Source organism: Pleurodeles waltl, chromosome 1_1, assembly GCF_031143425.1.
Source record: "Pleurodeles waltl isolate 20211129_DDA chromosome 1_1, aPleWal1.hap1.20221129, whole genome shotgun sequence".
Lineage (NCBI taxonomy): Eukaryota > Metazoa > Chordata > Amphibia > Caudata > Salamandridae > Pleurodeles > Pleurodeles waltl.
In genome coordinates this window covers 484,519,008-484,532,823 of record NC_090436.1, presented here as the reverse complement: position 1 = coordinate 484,532,823, position 13,816 = coordinate 484,519,008, and the positions used below count along the sequence as shown (strand labels likewise).

The following is a 13,816-nucleotide window of genomic DNA, read 5'->3' as shown; positions in this document are numbered from 1 at the left end:
TTCAATGCAAGTGGCAGCTTTCTCAATGCGAACGGTAGTGACCTGCCGCACTCGCCTGCATTCAGAAATCTTGCACACCAACTTAGCGATTTCTCTCACTTGCCAACTTAATGTTGGCGAGCCGCAGGAGAGAAATAAAAAACTCTGCTCCGCGTCACTTCGCAGAGTTTTTCAGGACTCCGTGCTGAGGGTGGACCGCTGAGTGGGAAAAACTTTGTGAACTCCACTGGCGGAACGGAATTCTTCGCCCACCCCTAGACACAAGGGGAAATAAGTCTCATAGTATACCAGCATTGATACCCCATGTCAGGAAATCTGGGATACTGAACTAGATAGGTACATGTTGTTGGAAGGGTAGGGGCAACCCCTAATTAGACAGGAACTTACACTGTATTCATTGTGTTTCAGAGGCAAAGGGACAATTCTCTCGGCACGAATGAAAACTGTGGAGCAATACTGCATGTACCAGACATGCACTGGGGCATCTCCGTGCTGATGGACGTCTTCTGCTGGCAGTGTGGAGAATTTGACTGCGCTTAGCTCGTCCTCGGATGGCGGGGCCTCTGCTCCCTCGTGATCATACACACCCCGACCCTCGTCTTCCTTGGAGAAGACCTGTCTGAGTTGTTCCAACATTTGCTACAGAAGAAAGCAAATGCTGCATCAGGCTTGAGAGGAAAGAACTGCTGAATATTCTGGCTGGGCTCAGTACAAGGACATTCCACAAGAATTCAGACGATTTACTGACACTCAAGTAAACGCAGGAGGATCCATACCCATCTTCACCCTACAGACAAAAGCGCCCGCCCGCTGGTGGCAGATAAACAGATGTGAAATGCTGAAAATGATCAATACTACCAAGCTCAGCCTAAACGCTATCAAAGGAAGAACTAACAGCCATCGTCTCACAGTGGTGCAGCATCCGTATGTGTTGAACTTGATAACTGTGATGGAGGGTTGGGTGTGTTCTAAGATTGGCGCATCTTGTTGTACTTTTATACCTGGTAACGACCTGGACAATGGGACACTAACTTTTGCCATCCAAACACTGCATCATCTACAAGCTGACATGAAGAAGGAAGGATGTGCCCATAGGCAGGGCTGGTTGTTTGATTGCTTTTCCTGGCTCCCGTGGTAGGTGACCAGACTGTACTGCCATTGTTGCCAACTCTCATTCCTGTGCTGTTTTTGTGTTGTTTCCTACAAATGGTACTTTCCTGCTGTAACAATGCAGTCCTCAGATTAGGTAGAAAGTAAGTAACTAGTGGAATAGCAGTGGACACAACAGAAACACATCAAACCTCAAACAATGTGACTGTCATAAAATATGGGGTGGATAAAGAAGCTGAAAATTCAACTGGTGGAGTGGAATGTTAATATGCATAAAAACAATGTCAATGTTCGCCATACGTGCCAGCATAACAACAAACTTGCATCCACCCGACATGACCTCCCTATCAACCCAGAGTCTGAAATAATGGTCAGGAAAGCCCAGCGACTTAGGCCTGAAGCAACTGATTGACAGCTCACAGCTGGGTTAACATGCAGCCCGGAGACAAATGCTTGAACACGAAAAACCCAGATCAGTCCCTCAGATAGGCCTGAAGCAACACCTCATAGAACATTGGCCCCAATAAAAACATTTGGTCAGAGGGGTGCGTTTCCCAAAACACCATAAAAGTCAGATGCCACATGAAGTTAGGAACACTCAGCTAATCAGAACACAACACACACATACACACACAACAAGCAGTGATCATGCCCTTCCCATTCCAGACATCACAACATTTTAATTACTGGCCCGCATTTTGTCCACAAAAGGTCGAGACCCACCAGAGCATTTAGTCAGATGGTCAGAATTAGGACTCCACGACTAGGCCCGGATTCCTTTTGCAGAGAGTGTATAGAATTGTTTTATAACCCTTCGAAAATTTATAAAAGGGCGCTCAGAACTCTGTATCTTTGAGACACAGTCATCAGACCCCAACTCTATATTGCGCTCTCCTGGCCGCTGCGATTAATTATACAGTCTGTTTCTCCTTTGCCAAATGCCCGTTGTCTTTCATTTCTTTAAGGTAAATCTGCATTCAAGCAACAAAACACATCTGTGTGTGGCTTAGGGCCTTAGCAAAAAAAACCTGGTCTCAGGCTCCCCAGTGATATTTAGGTGCTTTAGGGAGCAGGAGTAACAGGCATAGGGAGCCGCACTTGAATCAAAGACACAACATGCAGACATCATGTGGGTCTGACAAGGACACCCTCAGCACCTACAACAAGATCTAAACCCTGAAATCGTAGGAGGAGATATTTGATCTAGGCTCTATTGACAATTTGAGGAATTATGTTCATAAGTCACCAAGGAGGTCTCCACAATACCAATAATGAGAAGCTGGTAAACAGGAACTAACAGCAGATTAGTTGGTGCCATATATACTCCCAATGTTGTCACATGCTACGAGGGTGAAGCAGGGTCTGAGAATACAGTGTGCCAAATGAAGAGCTATTTGCTGGGGAAACGTTTTTCCAGATCCAATCTGACAAAGTGAGGAATCTGAGGGAAGAGGTATTGTTGTGAGGAAAGATAATGAGTTCACCGCCCAAGGTTAAATTAGGAATAGGCTTTATCGTAACACAACCTGCACGGATGGAATCTCCAGTGTCAGGCAGTAGCTGACTCTCTAAGAACTATTAGGGCTCTCAGGACCATGCGTTCTATAGGTGCCTCATGCAACATACACCATAACATCCCCTTTCCTTCACTTGCCAATAAAATAACATATTAACTTATATACCAATGGAAACAATAACAATAAAATCTAAAGTAGAAAATCTTCTTATTAAAGGAAGATAACCAACAGATGGAATTTAAGTACTAATAAAACTGAAAAACATTAATATAACACATGTTGAACACATAAAAACAAATAGAACACTGGTACAAGATTTTACAAACTTACATAATCCTCAAGATAAGAGGGTGGTCTGCGTATTCTTACTTCTCTATTGATACGTCAACAACCATCATCTTCAGAAAAGGAGTTATGAAAAACTTCTCTTCTACTAAGTTATTCATCCTTCAGCATCATGACACCTGAACATTTATCATCTTCTTTTCTCTCACACACATCTTTTTGATATAACATCACATTCCTCAAATTCCACCTTTCATCTCCCTCAACATTCACCCAAAACGTACCAACCTTCACAATGGGAAAAAGGACCAATGAAAAGTACCCCCTTCAGACTTTACTTTTACCCAATCACCATATTCCAGTCTGTTGTCCTTTTTCCACATTGAATTTACTGCACCCATTCCACCTCAAATGACCCATTCTTTCAACCACACAGGAACTAGTTTAGTATTTGGTGAACACCCTTGTATCTGTAGAAAGGACATTTTTGTGTGAAACTATGAATAGTTGTGCGATACATCCATACCATATCAGCCATTGTTCTTTTTACATTACACTGACTCGCTAACGGTACTTGTATGGTACCTTTGACTAATCTGTTAGCCCGTTCCGCAATACCACTCCCTTGGGGATTATACAAAGAGGAGCAAGAGGGACTTATAACACTTTCCTCCAGAAAACGAACCATCTCATCAGACGTTAACTGTGTGCCATTATCTGCAATGAGAATAGAAGGTACACCTTCTTCTCCAAAAATTTCTTCTAAAATGGCTATTGTAGTCCTAGTGGTAACATCCTTCATAAATTTAACTATCAACCATTGGTACTCACAAGCACTACAGCAAACCTCATTTCCATTGGCAATTCTGACATGTGACCTATAAAATACATACACAGTGTGCCAAGTAATGCCTGGATCCTACTTACCTACCTACAATCTTTTTCCAATTTCTCTGCAAATGGTGAACTTTTCTACCCATACCTGTACCTGATCATTGAGACCTGGCCACCAGAACTCACTTTTAATTCTTTTACTTATTAATCCCTGTCCCAGATGGCCCTCATGTGCTAACCTTAACAATTTATATCTCAATCCACCGGGGGTATAAACCAATCACCCCTTATCACCACATTCTGACCACACACAGACAATTTAGCTAAGATCTGAAAGAATGGCCTAGCTGATATAGATAACATACTTTCTCTTGAAGCCTCCCTTTGAATCATTTTCACTACCTGCTGCTGGACAACATCAGATTTCATTTCCTAGTCCACTACGTACCACATCTTGTACAGTTGCCACAGCTTCTTCAGAATCAAAATTTCTCACCACAGCACCACCTACCCATTCCCAATCCAGTGGGATTCTGGAAAAGTCTGCTTGCACATTCTTCCATCCCTATACGAATTCAACTGTGCACTAATATTCCTGCATTCTGTCTGCCAACCTGGCCAGTCTTGCAGCTCCTTTACCTGTGCCACCAGGTGACAACATTTTAATTAATGGTTTATGATCAGTACGTAACACGAAACATGTAACCCACAATTACACACAAAAGTACTCAGTACCCCAAGGGGCAGAGCAGGCCTGGTGTTACTGAATAGTTTCTTTCTGAATGAGTAAATGTGCAACATAAATCATAACAGGTATCCATCAGAACTATATATACTTCCATTTACCCAGAACTGGTGTGGTAATAATCACATACATTAATTATCCTGTTCAGGTATAGCCTTGTGGCATGAGTGCTTTACTTCCAGGTCACATTAGGATTCTGAATGTGGGGCCCAATATAGGCCCTCATGTCAATTACTGCAGGAAGGTCCCCAGCATGTTTATGTATTCGTTAGAATTGAGAAATCCCTGATTGTGAGAGAAATAGCCTCCTCAAACTTAAGCTTCTTTTGGAAAGGTTGCATGGAGGAATGTCTTGCTAACCTTTCTGGTTACTTGGTTACTGCGCCCTGTCTTAGGGTCAATTTGAAGTTTTCTTTGCGTGTCATCACTTGTTATCTCCTTTGGTTGTATACCAACGGTTTTTTCAATGAGTCCTATTCAACTCCAAAGATATTTTAGGCTTTGAAGGTAGTGGTGTGTCCTTTGACTAGGACTGCTTCCACACACTTATTTTCATCATGGTGTGATTTTCGACTGAGTGCCCGGGCATGTTTTATTAGACATGGTCTTCTGAAGCCAAACCCAATAATCCACAGAAGCCTGGTCCATCTTTCTAGTTTCTTTTCTTGAAGTTGAGGCTCTCTACAGGGTCAATCCTTTTGAGGTCAATCAAACTTCTTTACTGTTGCCTCTGAAGTTGCAGTCTTAGTCCTGAGCAGTAATGTGCATGTGTGTTGGGGGGTGGAGGGGATTGTGTGTGTGTGTGTGTGTGTGTGTGTGTGCGCAAGGGTTTTGGAGAACATAACTCTCCGGAGTTAGAGACATCTAGAAAGGTTGGGAATTGGCTCTGCTCCTCTGCTACCATATTATTAATGTTGAGAATCTTAGTGTCCCCTTATTGTCCTGGAGATGGAGTCTTCAAAATATATCTCTGCACCTTACAAAGAAACTGCAGAATCGTTTTGTTCCACAACTGTGCAATATGTCCACCTTCTTTGATCCTTGATGTCAAATAGTCATCTCTCCATAATGAGTAATTCTTAAATTACCTGCCCACGGATCTTCGCTGCAGCAATAATTTCCAACAGACATGCCCTCTTTTGGCATCCATCCAAGGCCAGTCGTTCAAGCTTGTACAGTTCAATAAATATTTTAATTCTGTCCTGTAGCTCTAGTACTGATTTCATCTGTTTTCTGCTACTCTGCTGTTCAGATATATGATGGTGCACAGTTGCCAATGACTACCTCCAGAACTGGTCTGAAACCAGATGGAGAAATACAAGGTGCTGTCTGTGTGCAGGTAGCACTTAGAGTTTTGGGGACATAGTGAAAAGTAATTTGTGGCACGCTTAAACAGAAAGGAATCTTTAAAAAAAATTAAAATATTACAAATGTACCATAATATTGACAGGATAGTGCACAGTATGTTGTAAAAAAAAAAAGAAAAAAAAAAAAGAAAACATGCATAAAATAAAAAGTACCACGTGACTGGCGTAGAAACTTTTTTTTCCATCTTGCGAATCAAAGATGCCATGAACACTCCTTATACAGTACTTAAAAAAAGCAATCAGCAGAAAGGAAAATGTTACTTACCCTATAAGCATCTGTTTGTGGCTTGCAGAACTCTAAAATCACATACTGTGCATGCTCCTGCCACCTAGTGCTGGGCTTGGATGTGTGCAACTTGTTTTTCTCCGTCCAAGTCTTCGAGTCACGATGTACGGTGACTCAACCTATTACTGGTAATGCACATGGGAATCAGGTCCATTGTTATATTTGTCCTCACACAGGGCGAGGATAGGAATGGAGTACAGAAATAAAGAATAAGATGATCACCTAACAAGTGAAAAAGGTCCTCAGCAACTACCAGAGGCTTCCGAGGAGGACGGTGGGTGCAAGTGAACCTACAGTACTACATGCCATAAACAGATGCCTACGGGGTAAGTAACATGTCCCTTTGTGGAATGTGCAGCTGTCGATGCACATGCTGTGCATAGACTGTTAAGCAGTTCTCCCATAAGTGGTGGCTAGTCAGAGGATTTTGCAAAGGACAGAATGTACAGAGAACATCTTGGCTGACGTTAGTTTGTTGGGGTGCTGAGACATCCGCACAGTAACGCTTGGTGAAAGTGTGTGGAGTGGATCAGGTAGCTGCTTTGCATATGTCAGCTATATGGATGTTGCCTAAAAAAGCCATAGAGGCTCCCTTTTTGCAAGTAGTGTGGGATCTGAGGGAGCACAGGCAAAGACTGTTTGGCTTTTGTGTAACACATCTGGATACATGTGACCAAACAATGTGTTATTCCCACTTTAGAGACAGCACAGCCTTTCTGTTGTTTGGAAAAAGAGATGAGGAGTTGTGTCTTACAGAAAGATTTTGTTTGGTCAATGTAATACATAAGGGCCCTTTTGACATTTAGTGTGTGAAGAGCCCTCTCTGTCACTGACTATGGATGTGGTAAGAACCCTGGGAGTTTGCTAGTTTGATTGAGGTGGTAAGAAGAGACACCACCTTGGAGAGAAATTTGGCATTTGTCCTAAGGGCTAGCCTTTCTGCAAGATCTTGGAAAAAGGGGTCTTGAAGGGTTAGATCCTGAAGTTCACTCACACCCCTAAGGCCTTCCAGGCAAGGTACTGCTATGGGCATGAGTGAAGTGATTTGAAAGGAGGGCCCAAAAGTCTGGTGAGGACTATGTTGAAATTCCACACAATGGCAGGTGCCACCATGGGTGGATTTACTCTTTTCAGTTCCTCCATGAAGGCTTTATTGACTGGTACTGTGAAAAGTATTTCCTGTTCTGAAGGTAGGCAGCAACAATATCCAAACGAAGTCTAATGAAAGTATAATTAAGGCCCGACTTTTGGGGATGAAGCAGATAACAGACAATATCTTTGACTGCTGCCATGAGAGGATTGATGTGCCTGGAACTACTATACTGCACAAACCTTTTCCATTTAGCTGCATAATAGGCTCTTGTTGTAGGCCTGTGTGCTGTACTGAGGATCACCATACACTCTGGAAGCAAGTTGAGGTAGGCACATTTTAAGACCTCATGAGCCAAATCACAAGATTTAGTTGCCTGGGATTCGGGTTTCTGAGCGTGCCCTAGCTATGTGTGAGATGCACCAGGGAGAGGCTGAGGAGAGCAGTAAACAAGGGCTGTCTGGGCTGTGAAGTGCATCTATGTGTGACACACATGACTATCCCAGGGGGCACATCTAAGCTACTCCATTGGCCATCTCAATAACAGAGTAAAGCAAGTTCCTCAATGTCTCATCCCACCCTTAAACATCTGGTAGCCATATGTGAGTGCTAGCTAAAGCCTCCACCCCTATAATAAAACAGCTGCAAACTTGAGAACTGACATTTTGCATTCCTAGAATGGTGAATGAGAACGCTAAAAGGTTTTCCACACCAGAGAATTAGATTTCTCTCGTTTACTAGAGGAGAGTGGAGTAAAACCCATTTTGGAAAAATCCAAGAGACATGTTTTACAATCTGTTAAGCCTTTTTTGGTGTTGGCTAGACCTTACCGAACATTAGATTCTTAGCGACGACTATGCTGCTTGTTACCTACAATCAATCTTCTGTGTCTGCTCTAAGCGAACCTCCCTTAAATGCAGAATAGATTCTATTGCACAGCCATAAGCAAAACTTCATAAAGAGTTAAATCTGGTCTTGGAAGACAACAGAGGAATTCAAAGGGACTTTGCCCAGGAAATAACTACAGCAGCAGAGGAACCTTTGGCAAGTTTATCCAGCTTTGATCTGGAAAATATGAAATAGACTATTACTGATGTCCATGTCAGGAAACACATTGTAAATCATCACCATGACCCTCCTAAAAATGATGCAGACGAATAATTATCTCTTATATTAGATGCCTCCTGAAATGTTTCAAATGTCAAAGTGAAAACGCTTTTTGAAAGACAGATTATTTTCCTCTTCACCCACTTCCCTTTTTCTTGCTTTCTCAGTAGGATGAGTTAACATGGTTTGGACCTAATCAGAGAACACTGGACTATGGGTTGGATTTAGATCTTGGCGGAGGGAAATACTCCAGCACAAACGTGAGGGATATCCCTGTCTGTCGTATTATGATCCCACTCTATCCTATGGAGAACATAATATGGCTGGAGGGGTATCCGTCACTTTTGTGATGGAGTATTCCCCTCCACCAAGATCTAAATTAGGCACTATAATGTGCAAGTGATCTTCAGGCTGTGCCTCAGAATATTAATATGCCCCTGAATTTTAATAATCCCCAGAGGTGGAGGTTTAGAGTGAGCACCGGGGTCAAGGGTTTTGTTGAGTTGTAAAGAGCTAGGAGCCAGACACGAGTCGACTGATGCTAAAGCAATACAGGCAACTTTGATTATTTATTTCTAAAAGGAGCCACTGGCACAAGCTTGAGCCACATAGCATGCAGCACAGCAGCTTTACCATCCAAGAAAGAAGTTACTAGGCCACAGTTGAAGCCATGTCAAGGGCGCTAGGCACATTCTCCTGAAATGCCATTCCCTTCTTTTGATCAACAACGATGTGAAATAACAAAGATATTGACTGCAATCCTCGGATGACATCTGATCAGGATTTCACTGACGATAAACGCTCTTCATTGGGTTGCAAATCAGATCTCTGACACTGCAAATATGATAGCTAGTAATACCTATGGCACCACTGCTGCTTATTTTTCTGCGGCAACTTGGAAAGGCTCATCTTGTGCCGTCGATACCAAGAAGGGGGGGGTCAATAATGGAAACCTTGATAGTGAGCCATAAACAGTATGGCCTCCCCTTCTTGCAACTTTTAGAAGCATCAGTTTGCAAAGTTTGCAGATTTTGGTGTCGCATCCCAACCTTAGATACACAGCAGTCACTGGCGACAGAGACAGATAAATTAGGATTGCATTTGGGGCTGTGTTATGCCACCCTATGTAGGGAGTGAATGTCTCTAAATGAAGTGCAAAAAGTTAAAGCAAAAACTGATCATCAAGTACAAGGCACAGTGCAAGCTCCAGATCCTGGAGTCTGCAGCACCGAAAAAGCCTATTAACTGTCACATCCAGAAGAGACTCATGCAAACCTGTAATAAAAGCCATTGTAGTGTTACCTGCATCCAGCTGGAGACGTTTTAATGATGTAGTGTAGCATTTTGAGATATTGCAAAAGATAATAAATACATAGTACTAAGTATCCATTACAGCTGTTAAGGTACTCGCAGACCACAGACATACCTTACAACTCTTGTTCTCATTGTAGTATTGGAGGGCCACTTTTGCTGAACTGATTTCTGTAAGCATCCATATATGTATCTCAGTGTTCTGTTCAAAAGATGAAATTGAGTTAATGATATTACTAAAAAGTGCGGAAGAGCATAACAACCACTACTTATGAAATAATCGCACTGTTTTCAGCTCAGCTCTACCATCACGATGTAAAGCGATACATGTTCATTATCAGGACCTCATCAACAGCTTTCATCCCTCCTGCTCTCAGTGTTTTCAGGCCTTGGTAATCAGTGTATCTTTCACAGAATCTCTCTAAACCTACCAACATTGTGGGGTAAATGAGAAAACGTTTGCATCACCAAAGACACTCAGGTAGGTATCTTGAGACAATGTCCTAACAATGATGTCCCTCAGGAAGAAGTCTTGTTTCTCCCACCACCTAGGGGTGCAGCAATGCAGGAGCGACGTGGAAAGTGAGACACCAGACTGCTCAAAACCCTAAAATGAGGTCCTCACAGCAACTCTGATGTTGCTGTATCTCTCAATGAAAATACTGTTGTCATACATCTGTATATCAAAAATTAAATAGAGGGTCACCTCATTTCATTATGTATTTGCCTAAAAAGTGTGAATTAAATAGAAAACTAACACTCAGATAATTCTACAGTGCGTGGACCACTTTAGGTTGGCAATATCCATCTGCAGTTGGAGGTAGGGTAAACATTGCTTCAACATTATGCCCACTCCAATGCACCTCCCCATCCAAATTTACCAAATTCTTGGTATCTCATCTCTTACAAATGCAGAATTTCCAGGTTTGTAGATTTTATCCAAAACCTTTGATCGGTTTCTCCAGCAATTATTTCTCACTTTGTCTACAGTATCTAAAATGGAAGGCTGTCTTCAGATGGCACTAAACCTGTCAGTAGAAACAGTCTGTGGTCAGTGTAATAGACAGTAGACAGCATTTCACACCACATCCTGTCACAATAAACCCTACAACACTATGCATCATTTGAAGGCCACAATAGAATAGGAGAGACACCCACATTCAAGAAAGGTCATAGCTAATTCCAACATCACAATATCACAGCATAACACTCATGCAGCTCACACCACAGCACACAACACAGCCTCTCACCATCACTAAACTTAACCATGAAAGACAACCACACTGCATCCTACCTACGTCTTTCATCCTTTCCCCTTATTTTGCTCATTACCCCATAACCTCCATGTAATCTCTGCCTTACTTCCATTTCCTACTGATCTTCCTTTTCACCTTGTTCCTCCCCCTTTTCTTTCCTTTTCTTGTGACTTATTGTTTAACTACCACCCTCCATTTTTTTTGCTGCTGCCACCCCTTTTCAGTCCATAACCTGCCCTACATATAAAGTATATTTCTTTCCTTCATTCTATCTCTTCATCCATTAACTAATCTTTTCTACATCTATCCTCTGCCATTCCAGTATTCCCTCCTTTGTTCCTCCCACTCCACCACAACCATTCCTGCCAAACTCATCTCTGTCTCTTCTTCTTTATTCCTTACCCATTTCTCAATCCTCAAAACCCTCCAAGGTACAGCCCACTAAGAGATCATCTAGTCAGACATAAATGTCAAAAACTGTAACATTGTACAAGCACCCAAAGAGGTAGCCTCACGTTCCCATTCAGATGGGAAGTACTCTGAAGATCAGCTACCTGCTGACTACAACATGGACGGTAACCCACCCCTTACCTGGAAGTAGAAAGAGTGCTACACAAGAATTGCTATAATACAGTTATTTGACTGAAAGAAAAACTGACATGACATACAGGGGGAGGAGCAAGGCTTGCTTTCGTATTAACCTCAAAATATCCCTTTCTAGCTGTAGAGATGAGAATGGACAAACGGGGACAGTTGTGTGGTGCAAGTCAGCAGTGGGGAAATAGTGCTGGAGTTGTTTCGAGGGTCAAGTAGGTGTGGTGGAGGATATTGATATTTCTAAACCTGGCATTCTTCAAGAAAGTATCAAGAAACATCAGTGCCTGGGACCATTCTGTATTATTCACTGCCCTCCCCAAGTAATCTTCCCACTTGGCATGGAGAGGCTCCAGGGAGATACAGGTATGGCTCTGGATCACCCTATCAAGCCATGTCATCAAGTGTCCACCTTTCTCCCATGGTGAGGAGCACCTGTAGTACAGAACGCGTAGGGGTTCTGTGCCTTTGGATGACCACAATACATGACAAGAATTGTGGAGCTGAATGTAGGTGAGGAACTGTCCAGCCGGGAGGGCAAAGTCTGTTTGGAGCTGTTCAAAGGAAATGAGATGACCATCTGAAAAGAAGTCACCAGCCATAATTGGAGAGCGATCTAGCCAGCTCCGTTGAGCTGAGACTGTGTCCGTGCCTGGATAGCCTGGGAGGCCCTGCAAAGGGAACCCAGGGGCATATGGGAGAACATGCTGTCTAAGAGTGCATACCCTGGTTACACATTTGTAAACTACCCGTACTTGCAGTGAGCATGGGGAGGGGTCCGGTGTTGTCCTTGGGAGCAGGAAATGTCTAACAGCAGTGGAGGAGAGAGGTGGGGAGTGGTGACATGTTTCTCCGAGAATGGCTATCCATCTAGACACCCATTGTAGTTGGGGCACTAGAAAATATGTTTCGTAGGAAGGTGCACTTAGACCGCCCTCTCTAGTAGGTATTTGTAGCTTTCTCAGGGCTACTCGTCAGCATCCGTTTCCCCATTGAAAGTTTGATCAGCAGTGTGTTGAATTCCCTGAAGAAAATGTGTGGGGTATCACTGGGAGGTCGGAAAGTAGTACAGAAGTCGTGGTAGGATCACCATCTTCGGAAGTGCAATCCTCTCTGTTGTTGAAAGCGGGACTTTTTTCCAAAAGAATACCAGGGATTTCAATGAGGTTAAATATGTGTCTCAAATTACCATCAAAAAGGTCAGAGGAGGAGTGGTATAGGGCAGATGCTCAAGTACCGGACAGGGAACTTTTGCCAGGTAAGGGGAGCTCCACCAAGGGTGGTTCCCTGTGGGGCGAAGTAATTATGAAGTGAGTAAATGGAGGATTTGTTCCAGTTGAGCGCTAAACTGGACAGACTGGAAAACGATTGGCATGCACTCTAGATGAGGGTGAGGTCTGCACAGGCACCGCGGAGGAACAGTAAGAGATCGTCAGCATACAATGACACTGCATGTGTCCTGTCCGCAAGAGGGATGCCCCAACATGAACAATCCTGGTGGAGATGAATAACCAGTGGGTCCATGGCCATCGCGAACAGTGAGAGAGTACATCCATGCCATCAGCCATGTTCGACTGAGAATGATTTAGAGATGTATCGTCCCACCCTGACTTGCAAACGGGGATTTGTATACACAAGTCTTGTGTAGGTTAGATGGTGATTTTCAATGCCCAAACGTGCAAGGACCCAAAACAAATAGATCCAATTCAGTGGGTCAAACACCTTCTTCAGCTCTGTACCCAGGCATACCGCAAAAGGATACCTTCCTTGGACCTGATCCTGAACGGAGCACTACGTGAGCTTTAAATATCACATCACAAAATAAAATGATGGACGGAGTGTGGAAACTTTTAAAACACTCACCCGCCCAGAGTCACAGATTGTTACTATGCTTGCTACGTCACCCCAGTTTGAACCAAGCCATATGCAAATCAGTCTTGACCCTGCTCTCTATGGGAGCAGTCAAGCCTGAACTGCCAAGCCAGGTCCTCCATGGACAGGATTCAAGCATCCTGGGACCAGTTTCAGGTTATCACCCTTCATCGGCCAGGCTAGCTTGAATCCAGTGGCACAGAAAGCAAGGGACCCACATCTGAGCACCATATAAAGAGCCAGTTTACACTGGTAGTTCCTGATCTTCTTCAGAATTCTGGCAGGAGAGTTAGGGACGGAAACGTGTACAGGAGTCCTGAGCTCCACTTTAGACGGTAAGAGTCTCTGAGAGATAGCCATCTGGGAAAATCCAGCACACAAAAGGGTTGGTGTGCATTCTCTCTCAGGTGGTGAAAAGGTTGAGCCAAGATTTTCCCCACCC

At 43.3% G+C, this 13,816-nt stretch overlaps 1 protein-coding gene across 1 annotated transcript in view; it reads right to left on the bottom strand.

Moving 5' to 3' along the window:
• Positions 1 to 13,816, bottom strand: part of RASA1 (RAS p21 protein activator 1) — a 700,806-nt gene that overhangs the window by 243,387 nt on the left and 443,603 nt on the right. The window contains exon 20 of the mRNA XM_069224876.1: positions 9,768 to 9,854. Within this exon, the coding sequence (XP_069080977.1) occupies positions 9,768 to 9,854 (87 nt within the window). The remainder of the gene's footprint in view (positions 1 to 9,767; positions 9,855 to 13,816) is intronic.